Consider the following 19,486-nt stretch of genomic DNA (forward strand, 5'->3'; position numbering starts at 1 on the left):
TAATTTCGTCAGATCATTTTAGGAGTTTTTGCTCGAAAATGGGGGTGGAGTGGAAGAGGTTAAGTGCATCAGAGGAGCGTATGTGGTGGCCTCAGACCGCAACACCTACTGAGATTGTTCTGCTCTAACTTCGTCCGTACTTGATCCCGTAGTCTTTTTGTAATGCTGTCTTTTTGTTTTCTTTCAGGAAAAAGGGCCTAATGGCGGCAATCGTATGCCAGGTGGGTGTTAATTACATCCATTCAATTTGGGTCGCTTTACAGTTGCTGCTCATACAATTTAATACGGAATATTCATGTGTTTCGTTATGTTTTTTTTTTTCCATCTCTCAACTCCCTGACCTTTCCCCTGGTGCATCAATAAAGCTAAAACGTACACTTGTACATGAGACAATGAATCTTATGGATGGATTGCCAAGACATTTACTAATCGCCGCCAGGCTGCCTTTAGGAAGAACCCTTTTGATTTTACTGACGCCATGACCTTTCGCCGCCGTCACCTTTAAATTTGTAGCTCTGTCAAATAGTTTGACATCATGAACGACTTTCTTCTGAAACCACTATTACAAAGCAACGCTGGAGGTTTTTCTCAGGCTGTGGTGACACTTGTCTTTTCAATGCGACATTTGCCATCAGAGCAGGACGCACCAACTGGGTCGATCAGCCACTGGTGGCCTGGCTCGCATCGAGTTGTGATCCCAGTGAGCTGTGGACAGCATGTGGGCACAATTTGGAAAATGTATCAAAGTTCCTCTCCTGAGAGGAAGAAACCGGGGGCTGGAGCAGAGCTGAGACCCGTTGTCAGAGTCCTTTTAAGTTACTGCTGATGAAAACCCAACATTTCCTCATTTTATCGCTTAAAAAAACAGGAAACAGACAACAAAATAACAGGCAAAGTAATTGCAATGAATTTATAGGAACATGTGTTCATCGGCGAATGAGCGGAGCTTTGCCAGTGGCAATTATTCAATGAAGTAAGTCTAATAAAGCAGCAAAATTAACAGGGGAGCTTTATTGTGAATAATTTATAGTAAATGAGATGCATCATTTTACAGACGCTCCTTTGACCATGAAATATATCGTGTCCCTACTCAATCGGGCAGATCTTATTGTGAAGTGTCAGGTATGGACACAAACATGAGGACACAGCGGAGTTCTGATCTGGCTCATCCAATCACAAAAGTCTCATTGAAAAGACGAGTGTGATCACGGCCTTCGTGCTAAAAGGCGAAAGTCAACCCATTTATGCACATCTGCAAACTTCCGAGTGCTTCTCACTACGATCATACAAACGGAAACACAACTGGAATGGCTCCTTCTGTCATGGTTAAGCTACTGGATCCTTGTTGGGTTGTGTACTATTATCTTGTAATCCACAGGAAGATTAATTACCCGTGAAATTGGAATCGGTTTGTTCTGTGGAGCTCTTTGCCTCATGCTGGTTGTTAGATTTTTTTTCACTGGCATTTCAACGTGGAAAATAAGGTGTGCAGTCCCTTTAGCCATATAATAAATTATGCAGCAAATGAAAACACCTCAAAGGGCCTCCAGTATATTACACAGTGGCAGCAGAGGTTGTTAGCACAATTAACTCCACCAATTTTGTATTTAGACGCCTAACTCCTTCAATGGGTCCAAAACAATTTGCATACCAAATAAAGCGAACACAAACTATTTTCTGCGCAAAGAAAATATTACTTAAAACGATAGATCCACTGTCTTTCGAATGTTGCTCATTACCAGCCGGAGTTTAGGAGAACCTCACGATTCTGTGTATATTCTCTCTTAACATCCTGCCGTTTTGACGTCATTTTAAATATATATATTTGCTCCCTACACTGGCAGTTGGTTTGCCCCCCAGGTCTTGACCAATGGAATTACCATTACATGGTGGGAGGTTAGATCTACAATGTTATATTGTTTTAATGTTTCTTCTCTAATTTGCTATGGCATAAAGCACCACAGGTGTTATCACAAGTCGGCAAACCACCAACACTTCTCTCTCACCCCTATTTGGGATTTTAAATTATAATCTTTTTTCTTAACAATTCGATAAAATACACAATAAAAGCTTTTTTTAAACACACTACACGCTTTAACTAAATGCAATGCCAAACCTGCTTGGATCAGAAGGAATTCCTTGGACTCAGAGCCCATCACATTGGTTGCTGTGCAGTTGTAGCTCCCAAAGTCATTCTGAGAATCAGGGGTAATCTGAGAAACAGAAAAAAGACAAAAAACATGAGAGGTCATGCAGCCGGGCACCGCAGGCGATCAAGAAGAAAATAATTCTGGGAACGGACTGGACATGTGAACACCTCGAATATGTACCTATGAGGATTTAATCATTAGTTATCGGTTTTGCCATTTATCAGTTTATTCATCACTGAATGAAAAATGGAAAATGTTTGTTGTGCAGATGCTCAGATATCTGGTGTAGCAACAAATCATCAAATACAAGGGTTCCGTAACTTTCTCTCAAACTACTTATGAGATATACATGTGAAAGTCGGCCTGCCCTGACAATAGTCTCCATATGTTCTATCAATCCTTTTGCTTGTATGCCAGAAAGATGCAGCAGACCTCCAGGTAGCTGATGGTTGGTGTGCTGTAGATCTTCATGTTGGTGGTGTTGGCAGAGGGCAGCTGGAGGCCATCTCTAAACCAAACCACCGAGGCTCCCGGGTGAGCCTCCACCTCACAGCTGATGTTGGCCGCGTTCCCCTCCCACGTGTACACCGTCACTGGACCCAGGATTTTTGGAGCATCTGCAGCAACACACGGGGGAGAGAAGATGGAAAACATCACAACAGGCATGTTTGAAACATTTTACTGATACTCCTTCAATGTGGTTCATCTTGCCAGGACAGAATCAACTAACCACTGGGTTTAATCCTTTTTAAGCAATGACACATACTGGATGTGCGTAGGCAGGCTTATGCAATGGATCTGAACAGTTTTACACACATTTCAATACGTTCTAATTTTTTCGAGGTCAATGAGAGATTTCGATTTGGAGGAACCATAGCCGCAGGAGAATTCAACTAAACTTAGACGAAGCAACACATAGATGCATCTTTTGAATATGAATCTAAAGAAAAGAAAGTAAATACCTATGTTGTACAGTGCATCCAGCCACGGATGTAAATCATTCGACAAAGCATCAGCACAGTCTCAGGTAAAATAAAACATACTCATGCAGAAAAAAGAAAAAAGTTAAATAATGTTGCACACAACGATGAGACAATGTGAGACAACACATTTGATAGTGAGAGCTCTCGCTCTTATATCCTGAGGACTGATGGGAATCTGGGAAAGGCCACACAGAGTCTCCTTTAGTAGCATCAAGGAATTGTGGGATGGCGATAGTTCCTCCATTCCCTGAAGCTCCTCTTCTCAGCATGCCCAGCTGGTCTATGAAGGCTTACCAGTGAGACATTTTCATATAGAAACCTTTGCAATCGAAAAAGACGTTTAAAAACCCACTCCCGGGGGCAGCTGCAGCAATCTACGACAATGCTGACAGAAACCTGGAATCTTAATGGCAAACAAATGCTCAGTATAGCATAATGTCTGTATTTGTCTAAATCCTATGCATTCAAGGCATGTTTTTTTATGATATCCATTTCAGGTTTAAAGACAATATATGTTGTTTTTTTAGCACCATTGACTTGACACTTTTTATCCCCAACTTTATTGCGAGATGAACCAGCTCAGCAATTACAGAAACCTCCAACGTCTCACAGGGCCGAGTGCCATGACTACGCAGTGAGTTGCCTGGAGTCGACAGAAATAACAGAGCTAGAAGCAAATTTAGGGTTTGAAGAAAATTAGAGCCATCTTCTGTGTAACAGAGACACCAATAACACCGCTACCATTCATGCTACGCTCTAAGTCCCATTTAGCAGCCCTCTCTGATGTGCTCATTTAATTGAATTGATACCATATGGTCAGAGCCTGATTCATCAGCAGCGAGAGGCCATGAGAGGAGATGATGATGTCTTTCCTGCATCGTTTCCTTTTATTATATCCTGCTCGCATCACTGAGCAGAGATTCTGAATGCAGTCAAGTATGCTTTGTTTCCTGCGTGCAGTGAAATGCTGTGGCCCCTGACTCTGCCGGGGCTTTATTTCTGACCCTGGATCCTTGAAAACTCTTCAGTCTGCTGCTGCTGGAATTGATGCACGAGGCTGAGTCAATAAACGCTCCATCTCCTGCAGCCTTGATTAGACTCTCACTCTTTCTACCAATGCTGCTTTGGGCTCTTGTTGACTCACTTCAGTGCATGTGACCTGCCTGTTTGATTTCTATAGCTTCCTCGAATGGTCTCGGTGAGGTTATTGATATGCTTGCAAATAATCCTGTAGGTCACCTACAACTAGGGCTTTTATGATATTGGTATATTGGCGGGTTTTAACATTCATATCGTGTGCATTTTGTTATCTACAGTAGAAAAATTAATAACATGAGTGTGTGTGTGAGAGCAGAAGGTAAAGACAGGATTAGCTTGTCTGTGTTATCCTCCATCTACAGTGTATGTTAATTATTAATATTCATAGCTTATTATTTATTAAAGCTCACAGCTGATGTTATCTTTCACGTAGAGGTTTATTAAAAATGCTACAGTACAGATTTTTTTGTTGTTGTTGCGAATTTAGGAATTAAGTATTTCGTTACCTTTAGAAGTCATTAATTGTATTTCTTATTCACGATGAGAAACAAAGATAAAACACGGGATATAAGTAGATTGTGTATATATATTTATGTATTTACATATGGATAAAGTGTGCACGTGCACAACAGGTATTCATAGCAAAGATGGTTGCGTATTAATTTTTTTTTGCATTGTGAGAAGTTTGGGGGTTTTCATCGATATAATGAAGTAAAGTATTAGACAGCGGTGTAGTGGGTTTGAAATGTTCGCTTTTTTCTTCTGTGGATATCATTCATACTTCAAAAATCCATTTATTGGCTTCTTTTTCACAACAATCCAAAATCCAGTGGAGAAATCAAGTCGGCTTGTTTGTCCACGGAACTAATGCGATGCTAACTCGCAGAAAAATCCGTCATCCGCGCTGCACTCGATAGCCAGCAGGACAGAGACGAGCAGCCAGGGGGGATCTGATAGCAGCTTGAACAGTGTTGTTATTAGACATTCATGTTAAACAAACCTCAGTTGCTGACACAGAGCTCAAACAGGGGGGTTATTAACACTTTGCTATCAGTCCTTCAGCAGCAAGCGCAGGCACACTCAGCCGAGCTAATGGGATCATGCTGCGTAACAGATAGCAAGTTCCATGCTTTGATAAGGTTTTTCATTGTGTGAGGGGGCGAGCAGTGATCGAGGGGACAGAGAGTGAGAGCCGTGTTCAAGACAAAGCACCTTTTCTTTTCGATAATTGCTTGGCAACAGTGAGTCAGCTACCTGATTACTTGCTGATTACTCTAGCAAACGGCAAGCCCTCAAACAACTCCATCCCTGCTGCGTGGTGATTATATCTCCGAGCAAATTGCCGGTGCATTGAGAGCATGGCATATTAATCCAATTAAACGTCCATCTCTGTATTTTTCGACCATGTGACATTCAATAGATGCCAAAACGAGAGCAAGTGCGATTTGGCTTCAATTGTGCACCTCCAAGCTTTCCAAGGATGTGTTTTGAGAAATTACACCGGGTACATTTCTGAGTCTGCAGACCATCCTGACCGATGGTAAAGCATGACGTACAGTCTCTACGTTTCAAGGCAGTTTGGTTCTGTCTCTGTAGAGCAGCACATCAGAGTTGAAGCGAAACAGTGACTGTGAAGTTAAAGTCATGACTTTAAGCCACTAGTCTTTCACTGTTGACCCTAAATGGGAAAATGGCTTCATAATGGTTATATTTGAAATCCTTAACATTTGAGGTCTTTAGCACAGAGGCCAAACACATGAATATTTTGTAATTCTTGTTGACTCTATTCAGATTATAACGCCTATCACTCTCTAATATACAGTGTGTATAACTGCCAATCACAGACAGGATGGTTGCTAAAGCATTCACATCTGTAGCTAGGATGCTTAAAGAAAATAGTCATTTTACTGTTCCATGGAATTCTAAGCCTTAGATGCCACTGTACCTTGAGGCTATGTCAGGAATGAGACCGTTGTTTCCATGGTAACAAATCGCACTGGTACTGACCCAGCACACTCTGCTTTCTCACTTATCTCCAGAAACAGAGGCGACTGCCTACAATGTATCCTCAGAAACATTCCTTTGGTCTTAACAAGCACTTCTTCAGATCTTCAGATTTCCCTATGTATCTATTTGCATACAGTGCAATGGTTTGCATGTTCTTTTTAAATTTTGAAAATGCTCATATAAATTGCAGGATTTATTGCGAGGTAGGTCATTAAACCCAAAAAATTGACATAGTCAGCAGTGTGCAGCTAATGCCAAGCAGCTTGTTGGACCAGTTAGGTGTTGGGTCAAGGTTAGTTTGAACATAGTGTGGTCATTGATGCAACAGCTTTCTATGAATGGGTTGCAGCACACAAGTACAGTTATGATACAAATGTGAATCTACCTCAAGCAGGTAATCAACTGGTGTCAAGTCAGAACAATGTCAATATCAATGCTGGCATCACTTGGTTACTTACTCAAAAACAAAAAACTTGTAATCGTTAAGGTGTTGACTTCACCAGAATTTTTTTCCAAAGACTTTTGCAGTAAAGCGATCGCTAAAGGCTGTAGAATGACACTTTCTTCTTTTGAAACCAAATTCGGCATCTAATATGACACTTTTATGTTTTAGTGGTGCCTTTCTCTACCTTTTTATTTGAATATGCACGCGGGGAAATTTCACTCCCTGCGACATTGTTTTAATTGCGGGCAACTCGGTTAAATTTCAGTAGAGATTTGGCGAATGAGACAAAAATAGCAACTTTAATGTGAAAGTAACCCGTTAAAGCCAAGCAGTACGTGTTGACTTCACTCTGTCGGGCTGCAGAACTCCATCTACAATTCCGTGTTATTGATTGCTCTGCCTACAGCTAAAATCAACAGCTAATGAACGAAGCCCAGAAGAAGCGGCCAGAGTCCTGTCAAAAGCCATTTTTGGAAACGGAGGGAATCACCGCCTTAGCAGAAACAGACATGTTGAGAAAAGGTCTGGGCACCAGAAACGTCGATTACAACACGATTGCTCCTGGAATGCACTGAGCAACACGGCCTGACGATATATCACGGTCAAATCATGGCGTTGTACAATCGACGACGAGTCACAAACATTTCCGACTCACTCTTAATTACATGACATTTCACTTGAAGACAGCTGCGGCAGCGGTTCCAGGTCAATGCCAACAAAAGATCGATGAATGCCTGGAACAAAGCTTCCTTGTCGCCTTTATATCCTGACTCGAAGGGTCAATTCAGATTTACTTTCATGGGCTTATCCATTACCTGTAGAGTATAACTGTACTTACAACATTTTCACCACAGACAACGCTTTTTGATGGGGGACTGATCACGTGGCACCCGTCTATAAATGCTCTTTCCAAAGCCCCGTCATTTCATCGGCTAGTTACCTTCGCATTGGAAATGCGGAAGGTTATGTTTTGATCGCCGTGTATTTATTTATTTATTTGTATGCGTGTTATTCGCATAACACAAAAAGTATTAAACCGAATCACATGAAATTTGGTGGGATGATTGGTTATTATCCGGGGACCATTTGATTAGATTTTGGGATCAATCGGGTCAAAGGTCAAGGTCATAAAAAGGTCAAAATCTTCTTTTTACCATAGCACGGTCAATTTTTATCCAATTGGCATGCAACTAATGCCAAAATGTTCATAATTCAATGCCCAATCTAGTGATATGCAAAGATATGCACTCTACCGAGTGCCCATTCTAGTTTACTTGTGTTATTGTGTTGATCCAATCTACTCTTTAAACACCTACGTGCAACTTAAAATGCTTTGAAGAGAGCATGTATGAATATAACAGCTTCAGTGTTCCAATGGACGGCAAGGTAAAGGTAAAAATATTTTGTAAATACATAATAATATAAAATCCTAAACAGCTGTTAATACTTGTAGCTTCATTCACAAATGAAGTAGAATGTGAAAAGCAATCAGGCAAGTGTGTGGACATCAGTGACAGTTGGGTAACTTACAGCGGACCTCCAGGTACATGTGCTGGTTGTCCTGGCCAATGGAGTTGCTGGCGGTGCAGAGATACTGGCCGGCGTACGTGAACAGGACATTTTTCAAGGTGAGCGAGGACACCCGTGCATGGCTGCGTACCACAATATTTCTATCAAGGCTCTACAAAGAAGAGGGAAAAGTCATTAGTCTCACATTTTCACGCGCTCAGAGATTCTTTAGATTGAGAGAGAAAGAGATGCTGCTTATTATCTTTTTGGAACAAACTGGGTGATAAAGAAATAAATCAACAAATTGACTGTAATAAACACTGTTTGATCGACAGTATGGATTGTAGTTGATAAACGCCATGGAATGAGCAGCTGGTTTAAGACAACAGAAAAGATACATCACTGAAAAATAAAAGAATGCATGAAAAACCTCAAAATCAAAAAGGTAAGACTGGTGTTATTCTATAGTTTTCTTATTGTGGGGTAAGTGCCACGGACCGATGGGGCCTAGATCTAACTAAGGATGTGTTGACAATAAGAAACCTATAGAGTTACACCGGCTTTTAGCCTTATCCACGGTTTGGATTTAGATTAATGTTCCAGGCACCGATAAATGTTCTCGACCCTTGTTCGGGTGGAAAAGGTCTTCACATTCTCAATCCCATCAAATTGCAAGGCCTAAACTAAACTTCAAATTATGACGCTCTATGTTCCCCTCTAGCATCAGTTGTGTATGTGTCAGGACAGTGTGATGTTATATATATATATATATATATATATGCTTGTGACATACATTGCACTTTTTGAAATTAACTTCCATCTTCATGGTAAGCAGTTCAGGCTAAGGCCACAAAAAAAAAGTTTGAAAAAGTTTGTGGTTGATATTAACTTTACGGACTAGCGACTCACGTGACAAACCAACAATGACTTTTAGATTCACAAACAAAGATCTCCTGGGTGAAAGTCCTATGTTTGTTTGACCCATATACAACCACCACCACCAGCACTCAAAGCATCTCTTTGTACTCTTGGTCTTTGGACATTGCCAGTTGCTCTGCACATATTTTAATGATGCCGTTGGAGTTAGTTGAAAGCCCCGTGCGGCGTAGACAGATGCTAAAGGATGCCGAGGGGTGCTGACCATTTTCAAGATGCAAGTGAGACAAGGTTGAGAAGCTACACACAGAAATCTTAAAATGATACGTGTCATTCCTAAAAGCATGCACATATACCAATCAAATACACGTCGCCTCACATTTACTGTACAGGAAGGAAGGAATACAAGCAAATGCACAACGCCCGGGAAATAAACACCGACAGCACGTCGATTGCTGTCCCCACCATTTAACAGTGTAGTTGCAGGTTTACAGCCAGTTTAATTGCAGCCCGAACACTATAATTGCAGTTGTAACAAATTCATTGTTAATCCATGTTTTTATTTTCCTCGGCAGATCCCCTTCATTGCCTCGCCTACTCGGTTGCACCTGTTGTACCATGGCTACAGCGGGTCACTGCGGATGCCTCATACAGAACAAGCTCTCAGCGTGAGCAGCTGACATCTGGGCCCACCCAACAACCTCAACGCGCCTTGTTAATCGTGCACCGCAACCTCGGTTGATCTGCGGCGTTCGCATTTACCAACTATAAAGATCAGGCCAGTTGTTCTTTGTTCTCAATGACATTAACAGTCACATCTGACCCTTTTCACACAATGTGTTTTGCCAGAAAACTAATGCGAGCTTCCCAAACAGGACATCAATTGAGATTTAGAAAAAATGTGCTGCAGACCTTAGCAGGCATGAACAAAATTCCTAGAAAAAGTCTGGCTTTTAAAAATGCTGGATTTGATTTATTTATTTCCTGTGGGCGACACCTACAGCGGATATGCGCCTCCCTTCTACCTGCCGTGATTTGCTATTAATATTTTAGGCATTCTTGGTGCATCAGCGTTTATGTTTTATAAATAATTGAGTGCCTTTTGTTATATTAGCATTATGGCATGAAGTGACATCCTTCACAAAGCATGGGGATGCAGATATGGGAGACATTTCTGCTGTTTACTGAAGAATTGAGGGAGTGTCCTGGCACATTTGTGAAAGGGCAGCATTAATCTTGCCTTGCAGTGACACTGGCAGACGCTGCATTGGTCACACTGTTGGAATGTAAACAGGGATATGCTTAATGAAGAATAATAAATTAATGGTACTACAGGCAGACCTTTTGAACAGGATGTCTTCATTAATCCCAATGAATGGTTTTAATTATACAACTCTGATTCTTCACGAAAGTAATTCTCATTATTACTTGCAATGGATGGAAGGATCGGTGACACGCGGACTCCTCCGTTTGTGTCCCCGCCACTTCTTTGCTTTTATAGGGCAGAGCAGACATGAAGTGCACTACCATGGTTATATAGGAGCAGTCTAGAGCCAGAACTAGCATGCCCCCCTCCCCAGTTCATGCTTTATATGGGCCGCTTCTATTTGTACTGCATTTAACCCTCCTGTTACCTTAGGGTCAATTTGACCCCATTCAATGTTTAACCCTCCTGTTACCTTAGGGTCAATTTGACCCCATTCAATGTTTAATGTCAGTGTTCTTTCGGGTAAATTTGACCCCAGGCTGTTTTTCACTGTGTCAAACATAAAAGAAATATCAACTTTTTTATATATTTAAAGGGCTATTTAGGTAGTCAACAAACAAACATAAAGTACCTCACACTTAAACTTGGGAAACAATATTAATTCTAATAAATTTCTGGAGGTTTTAATTGCTGGGGTCAAATTGACCCCAAGGGTAAAATATGTCAGTAAATATAAAGGTAACAGGAGGGTTAAACATTGAATGGGGTCAAATTGACCCTAAGGCAACAGGAGGGTTAAATCAAAACTGTCACAAGGCCAGCTTTCACAGTAATTAAGGCGCAAGGACCTGTTTTACTTTGGAGAGGATTTGGTCTTGTTTTATTCCCGTTAGCACCTCTTCAGCACCTCATCAGCACCTGTGAGCACAACTGACGCTACATAAAAAGTGTTGATGCGGCATTAAGGTCACACCGGACTTCTGTAAATATCGAATGCAATCTCGCAACAACAATCAGAATCCTTCTGGCGATTACAAATAGGGCATGCGAAAATGTTCTAGCTCCTATTTGAATTGTAAACAATTGTTTGTCAGTTGGCCAACAATCTGACAAATATGACGCACCAAGATATATCAAGACTCCAATTCTGCACTTTAAATACAGCAGCTTGATCTGTGAACCTCAGTGTCTGGTGGCGTCTTTAGGAGATGCACCCGGCTTTCATCTCACTCTAATAGACCCGGGATGTAAAAGACGTACCTTTGTTTTAAAAAAGGGAGACCATGCCCATTTAGAGCAGAAACTGACGCGTCCAGAACAAACGCTAAAGGAGCTGGCTGCTCCTTCGTAGCTGGAAGCTGAAGGCAACTGACCGAGCCTCTGCATTAAACCAGTTGGGATTGAGAATGCGTTGGAGAGACCCTGATGTCAACATGCTGATGTTCAACTAGTAATGTTTAACGTCCTGTTTTCAGTAGAGCTGAGGCTGATGGGAATGTAATTAGTTTCCCAGGTATTTCATCACAAACTATCGATCAACTGAGAAAGAAATCCTAACAATTGCCGAGACATTTCCCTCAGGAGGAGAACATGTCAACCCTGCTGGTTGTAGACAATAGAAACTATAGATTTGTAACTTTCCCACCGCAGGAACTTTTGTAAAAGGCTTGTCGAACAACCGTTTTTCAGTTTGCCCTGCGGCATCCTTAATTCTGCTATAATCCTGTATCTTGTTTTTCTCCAAATCCCCATGCATATTTTAGCGGTGATAACCATGCTTCTGCCCTTCTGCCAGACTCGGGAACATCTTACGGTACACCTTTTCTTTTCTGATTGCTGACTCCATCTGCTCTTGTATAACCTACCTAATCTCTATCCCTGATTGCAATTGAGGGTCTGGGCGCCTTCATTTTTCCAACAAACATTCTCCATTGTTCTTCTCCCTTTAAAAAATAGGTCGCCATAGAAATGCTGTAATAACACAAATGTTACTGTGTTTACTGTTCTCATTATTTCTGTGATGTGAAAACCCATATGCTTGACCAATCAAGATTGATGGACCTGCAACCTCTGAAAGTTCTTTCACTAACTATTAGCTCATAAACAGGGCCGACTGTACTTTTTAAATGTTGTCACTGAAAAGGACTAATAAACTGATGACAGTAGAGCTGCGTTTCCTTCCTAGAGATGAGTCTGACCAGCTGAGCCAACAATGTCTTAACCCTCCTGTTACCTTTAGGGTCAATTTGACCCCATTCAATGTTTAATGTCGGTGTTCTTTCGGGTCAATTTGACCCCAGGCTGTTTTTCACTGTGTCAAACATATAAGAAATATCAACTTTTTTATATATTTAAAGGGCTATTTAGGTAGTCAACAAACAAACATAAAGTACCTCACACTTAAACTTGGAAAACAATATTAATTCTAATAAAAGGAGGGTTAAACTGGCCACTGCACCCAGAATACAATTCATGATTAATTGCCTCTCCTTTCGGGGGGCTGAATCCTACTGCAGGATGTGACGCATGAAGATCAACCTGTGCCTACCTGCGAAATTAAAACAAATGGTGCATTCAAGCACTCCATGTCAACGAAAGACACCAATGTTGACCGTGGGGCCCTGGTGCCAAGTTACTAACCGTGAATCTACAGACCAGATCCTAATGGATAAGTGGTGCAGTTAGACATTACATGTTTGTGTACATTACTTGTGCTTCACAGATGTCCAAGCTACTCTCAAAAACGGTGTAATTGCCTCGCTTCCATTATTGAGTCTGGACTATCTATGAGTGCTATACATTTACGCATGACAAATTCATAGTATTACTAATGCGTGGTAAATGAAACGCAGCCTTGTGAGCTTTCCAGAGTTCGAGTTGTGGATTGCTGAGAGGCTCTATGCAGCACCGCCGACATCACTGCGGCCTTCAGGAGGCAGGTTATTATAATCAGACCATGATGTGGTTCAAGTGTAACCCTGCGTTCTGAAGTGCACATCTTAAATAAATGAAGACAGACTGTAAAAGGCTTTGCAGTTCTCTTTGCCATAATACCACCATACAGGAGCCATCCATCATCATGGCTAATCATACAATGCCTGCTTGTTAGCAGCCTGATTTCAGCCGATCACCGAGGGATCAGAGAGCAATAGAAGTTTATTCATCGACTGTTGGTTTTCTACGGTGGGCTACATCAACGTATTTAACATGGAATCATTCCTGTCTTCACTGTTGTGCAGACCGGTAGACTGAAAGAAATATTGTCAGATATGAAGACCGGTAGCTTCCCCACAAATCATCAGACGAGTGAGTTTGATGGTATTCCCGTCTTCAAATGCTTTTATCTACGCAGACAGATACCAGCTGTTAAACACCATTTCTACTCTTACTGCTGTCTGCCTGTGGAGATAAGCAGTTAGGGAAACCAGTGGGAGGAAGAGACGGGGAACAGTAAACAGTTGGGAAGATGCACCACAAACAGATCTCTCGACTGGAAAAGACCAGTACTTTACTACAGCAAATGACTACTCTCTACATCTACTAATAGATGGTTGTCTACAACAAAAAATAAACAAAAAGGGAAAACACCATCACGGGATTATGATATAAGTACCACACGCTCAATTTAGTGCTGAGCTACTAGTCAAAGAGGTGAATTCCAGGGAACATAATATTCTGTAAACTGCAGCAGTTTGCGTAGCCTTGAATCACAGACCCTGAAATCCAGGTGACAGTGTGACACAAATCCAGTCACTTGCTCTCCCTTCAAAATGCCGTTCCCATACAATGAAACTAAAATGTCAACAACGTTTTTTAACATATTAGTTTTAGACATATCGCATATAAATTTGTCTGCATGAATGGGTCAACAAGTCAGCGTTGACTTATTCTAGCGTAACAAATATACTTATTTTAAGCGGAATCATGCAGTTTTATTAAGTATTAAGCCTTAACAAATAGTTGTGTTACCTCAACATAACCAAGTCATGTGGTTTCTATAGATTTTTTTTTGTAAACTTACAAAGTTAATCAAATTGTTAAAAACTGCTTCCGTAGTCTGGGAGGAAATGTGTGTGCTGAGAAACGTCATTGACGATATATTTGAGTTGTATGGGAAGGCAATTTTGGAGAAAGGGTTGGATCACATGGATGTGATTATTATCTGATCACACACACGTGATTAGATAATAGAAATAAACTCAGAAATTAAAAATAAGGATTTTGGCATTGGCTCCTGACATTACTTTAACCAATCAGAGACAAATTGTAGAATCTTAGGAAAGAAAAGGACTCTTCACATTCTTAGTGTTGGTAGAGTTCTTGCACACAGTCCAGAATGCTGAGCTGCACAAGTTAATTTATAGTGTGCTTTTGTTTTCATTAAGGGTTACATTGGTTCATTGTGAAGCCTAGTAAAGTTAACTAATTGCTTCCATTGTTGCGTGTGTGGCAGTGAGTGAGTTAGGGTGTTAAACTATGTCAGTTCTATCTAAGAACAGTAGTCTCACTTTGAGGAGGACCAACAGTTTGCATGTTTCTTTCCAATCAAACACTACATCAGGGAGCTGGTGTATGAAAACACAACACTGTTTCATAATTGAATAGGCCTCAGCGGCTGTTGTGTTTTGTTGGAGCGAAAACATGCAGACTGGGACTTGATAGTTGGCCCAACCATCTAAAAACCACTGTGTTAAGATTTAGTACAGCTTTGTGAGTTAGCGCCTTGGCAGAGCAGACAGTGTTTTCTACGCAAAGGAGTGGAGCTGCCGGCCAATCAACCACCCACTGCAGGAATTTGTTTCAAATCTGAGGAACTAACCAGACCATGTAGCAGGAAATTGCAGCATGCTATATGGACAACATCTACTTCGAGATACTGCGACGGCCTCGCTGTCTCGACAAAAATAAACGGGGACAAGTAAGTAGAGTGAGTTTTAACGTCTACTGGAACTAAGTGGATTAAATGTACTGTACGACGTTTATAATTGGCTACGCATTTAGTGCCCAGCTAAATGTAGTGAGCACTAAATGCCGGCTGAATGGCAACACTTCTGCTCTGCATTAACAAAAGGGTGGTCTACTGTGTAAGTGAAGGCAATTACAACTAGAGTCAGGCTACCATATTTAGTAGCCATACCTCATATTTGTCGGGTCGCGTCCAAGAAGCCTAGAGGGGACAAACACAGAGGAAGATGAACAGCGACACAGAGGGGCAAACGTAAGCTTTGTGCAGACTGGATTCACCAGCGGCACATGTGCAATGCATTCATGTTTCAAGAGCCATACCTGTGATTTTCAATTTGTGTAGCTCATTGGCTCCAAATCAAATGTGGCAAATCATTTTCCTGCACACACCAGAGTGTATGTTCTACCCTCTGGGTAGTTCTTTTTATTTACTTCCATAAAAAATAAAATAAAAAAAAATATATATATATATATGTATAATAATATCAGGGAAATCAGCCTTTGAAATTGCCAGGTGAGTGAGGTAATCCATCACAATAAACTTTGTGTCTGTTATTGTTTATGGCACGCAACAATACTGTAACTTTGATCAAGACTAATGCAGACGCAATGCTTGGTGTGATAGATTACCAAACTAAATTTTCAGGAATGTGCATTGATTTTCATACCCAAGAGAAACAAATGGAAACCAATGATTCCCTGAAAGGTAATTTTCACATCTATAACACTGCTACATGCTTTTGGAAAGTGCAGCAGTAATGTGCAATATACATGATCTATGACCAAGGGGCTTAAACATGTATAAATACTGGCATTGTTTGTATCCCCAATTAGTGAAACCGTTGATGAGGATTACAGGGAATTACTTTCACTTTGGATGAGACTGAATGATTTTTCTACCAAGTTGCAATTATGACAATTCTGATTCTGTCATGAAAAAAAATCACTTCTCTATTAAACTTCTCTTACAACATAAAAAAAAGCCAACATCATTTTTGTTCAAGGTTTTCTGAAAAGGACGATCAGGATTTCTGGCGTGGCAGTTCAATGCAGTCAGGGAATTTACGGAACTGGTCAAAATGCCAAACTGGATTTTCCTAAAGCAGCATGAGGGCTTTTCAGTCGTATATTAATGTACTGTAATTAGAGATCATTTACAGCCACAGTGAGAGAAAACTGGGCTTTGAAACTAATTCTGAGTGGGCCATTAGATGTATCTCGGGACTTTTTTCCCCCTAACAAGGGGCTTTCACATTATGACATTCTGTTTTTTTTATTAACTTGGACATCTATGTGCAGAAGACTGGTGAGCCCCACAACTTTCATTGATTGAAGTTATGTGCCTTCGGATAGTTATACTCTCATGGTGTAAAAAAAAGTGTGGCAACAATTACCACAGTGAACCTCAGGATCCTAATCACACTGAAATCCCTTCTTAAGATTATAATACAGTGACAACATAAATCACCATTAACATTATAATTTTTAAAAGACAGTGAAGTTAAAAACGGATAATGGCAGCCAGTAAAAGGACGTTCATCATTCTTTATGTGTCTGTAGACTTGCTGCTATGATGTAGAACTAGAACGTGAATGGCAGACAAAGCACGGGAAACAGAAAACCCGACCAATGATGAATGATGATCCAATGACAAATTAGTAACAGCCGTCACCAACTGCTCAGTGGGATTTTCTGATCACAGCATCATTGAATCAAAATGTACCTGACAATGACGGATAGGAGAGGGAGGGGCGACGACAGGTTGTAAATGGAAGAAGATACGGTGTGACAACCATGAGTGGCAACAGGCAAGTCCCGTCTTGCAGGTGGAAGATAATATTCAGCAACTCGCAAAAAACAGCCATGAATGCACTGTACTGTGTGAACGCTTCCACTGATAGGATATGATGGCAGCGATAAATGGCACATTTAATAGGAAAAATTCAAGTCCAATTCTCTGCTGATCATCTGATAATGACAATCACGGAACCTGGAGATGAAAAATGGGAATATTGAATTTGGAAGGAAAGACGAGGGCACTCAAATCAGAAAACATGATGACTGGTGTATTGAGCACACGTCCGACACTTTGCTATCATAGATTAGTTTTAACATAGTTTTGTGTTTTGCTGCTGTTATTGTCCTAGTTGATGAATGATGAAGTAATACTGCTACTCTTCTGCAGTAACTGGTGGAAATATGTTAAATGTGTTATTGGTACAGGACAACAAAATGCCACTGTTGATGCCAAACATAATCTAAAATCAGAAAGGAGCTAAGCTTTTCCGAGGCTCAAGTGATAGCAGAGCGTAGGAGTAAAAGTAAAACTTAATTATTTATTTAATTACTTATGTTCATCAACTACAGCAAAGCCAAAGAGAGAACAACAACAACAACAACAACAACACATAGCCATTCTCTCTATGGGAACCATTGTAACGCTCCCAGGCACAAAGGGTAGGTGACTGTTTAGAATCTTACTTGGCATATAAGATACTACATTTTTAAAGATATTTTATGGATAACACATTGCCAGAGTGTTCCAACATTAAAAAAATGGGTCTGGTCCAATATTGTTGATTACCAGTTCTTGTTAAATGGTTACACCGCTGGTTTAAATGTGTCATCATCTGAATGGAAGATGCTTTTTGTCACCGATTGGCCTTGCTGAAAGGATTCCGCGAGAAAGCTTATTACCTTCGCATTGAAAATGCGGAAGGTAATGTTTTGATCGCCGTGTATTTATTTATTTATTTGTATGCGTGTTACTCGCATAACTAAAAAAGTATTAAACCGAATCACATGCAATTTGGTGGGATGATTGGTTATTATCCGGGGACCATTTGATTAGATTTTGGGATCAATCGGGTCAAAGGTCAAGGTCATGAAAAGGTCAACATCTTCTTTTTACCATAGCGCGGTCAATTTCTATCCAATTGGCATGCAACTAATGCCAAAATGTTCATAATTCAATTCCCAATCTTGTGATATGCGAAGGTATGCGCTCTACCGAGTGCCCGTTCTAGTTCATGTATGTTTACGTTAGAAGACAAACGTCAGGAAAAGACAAACACCAAGGAATCTTCCTAAAAGGTGTGTTAAAACGGACTAATATCAAACCAAATGTTCCAAGTGTAAATGCGCAGCTGTAACTGTGTTAGTGTGGAGGATGACAGTATTAGCATGAGCACAACACTTACATTGATGACTGAGACTAGAGCCTTTAAACCTTGGTATAGGTAAATTCATTTAGATAGAAACATTCTTGTATGCATCATTGGCTCAGGGGAAATGCCCACACCATTAACCCTATATGTAATAATAATGCCATGCCTTATATTTGCTTTGCATTCAATTTACACCTTTGCAAGTATTGCCTGTGAAGACAGAGCATGACATCACTTATTTCTCTTTGCCCTCGACCTCCATTGTTATCTAAAGATGAAACACATCACTGAGTGCTTTCTTTATTACCACGAGTCAGCACCAAACAATGCCCAACATCTTGCTGCTGTAAATTCAAAACCAATGTGTTTTAACACGTAACTTGCTTTTGGTCTTTGTTGAAAATAACAAAAATACTAAATAACACCGGCCTTACTCATCGGTATTGATTTTAACTGGTACAATTAGCACAGATGCTGCAGGTTGTCATAACCGTGGTCTTTTTATAGTTTGATGTTGTCATACCGAGGTGGAACGGTTCATCTCACGGTGACATATCTGATGTTACATAATTCATCACACAGCACTAGCTGAATGCAGCCGGACAGAGCCGTGAAGTAAAGCAGGCCAGGACGGCCCACATATTGTGCAACTCACTACCCTTTGGGACATAACAGGTGTGCTTCGCTGCCTTTACTTTGTGCGTGTCCAGAAATAGTACACGTATTGTTACGTACACATACATTATTTGTAACACTCACACAACAACTGTGTTTGATAATGTAATGGGGGGGGGGGGGGGGGATAGAAAGCATAGCAGGGAATGCAACTTTGTTTGATTTTTGGATTTCGAGGCTGCGGAAAAGACAATCCTCTATATATTCTGAATCAGGGATTTAAATTATCATTATTATTATTAGCCATAATGTCGTGACCATCCGGGGTAGATATACTATGAGCCAAGCCTGGAACAAGTATGGCTGTGCTTTGAAATTGACTATGATTAGTTTAGTTTACAATTCTCATATGCGTATATTGGGCATGGGAGGGATTCAATTGCAGCGCAGACTGACCCATATTCTCGAGTATTACTGCACAAATGACCAATCCATTTTCATTATTATAATTCTGCTTTTGATGC

General features: G+C 40.7%; 1 protein-coding gene across 1 annotated transcript in view; it reads right to left on the reverse strand.

Annotated features, from left to right (window-relative positions):
- ncam1a (neural cell adhesion molecule 1a) overlaps positions 1 to 19,486 on the reverse strand; it is a 244,752-nt gene that overhangs the window by 51,318 nt on the left and 173,948 nt on the right. The window contains 4 exon segments of the mRNA XM_056439533.1: positions 2,117 to 2,213; positions 2,583 to 2,767; positions 8,154 to 8,304; positions 15,353 to 15,382. Coding sequence (XP_056295508.1) covers positions 2,117 to 2,213; positions 2,583 to 2,767; positions 8,154 to 8,304; positions 15,353 to 15,382 — 463 coding nt within the window.

This window comes from Pseudoliparis swirei, chromosome 3, assembly GCF_029220125.1.
Source record: "Pseudoliparis swirei isolate HS2019 ecotype Mariana Trench chromosome 3, NWPU_hadal_v1, whole genome shotgun sequence".
In the NCBI taxonomy this organism is placed as follows: domain Eukaryota; kingdom Metazoa; phylum Chordata; class Actinopteri; order Perciformes; family Liparidae; genus Pseudoliparis; species Pseudoliparis swirei.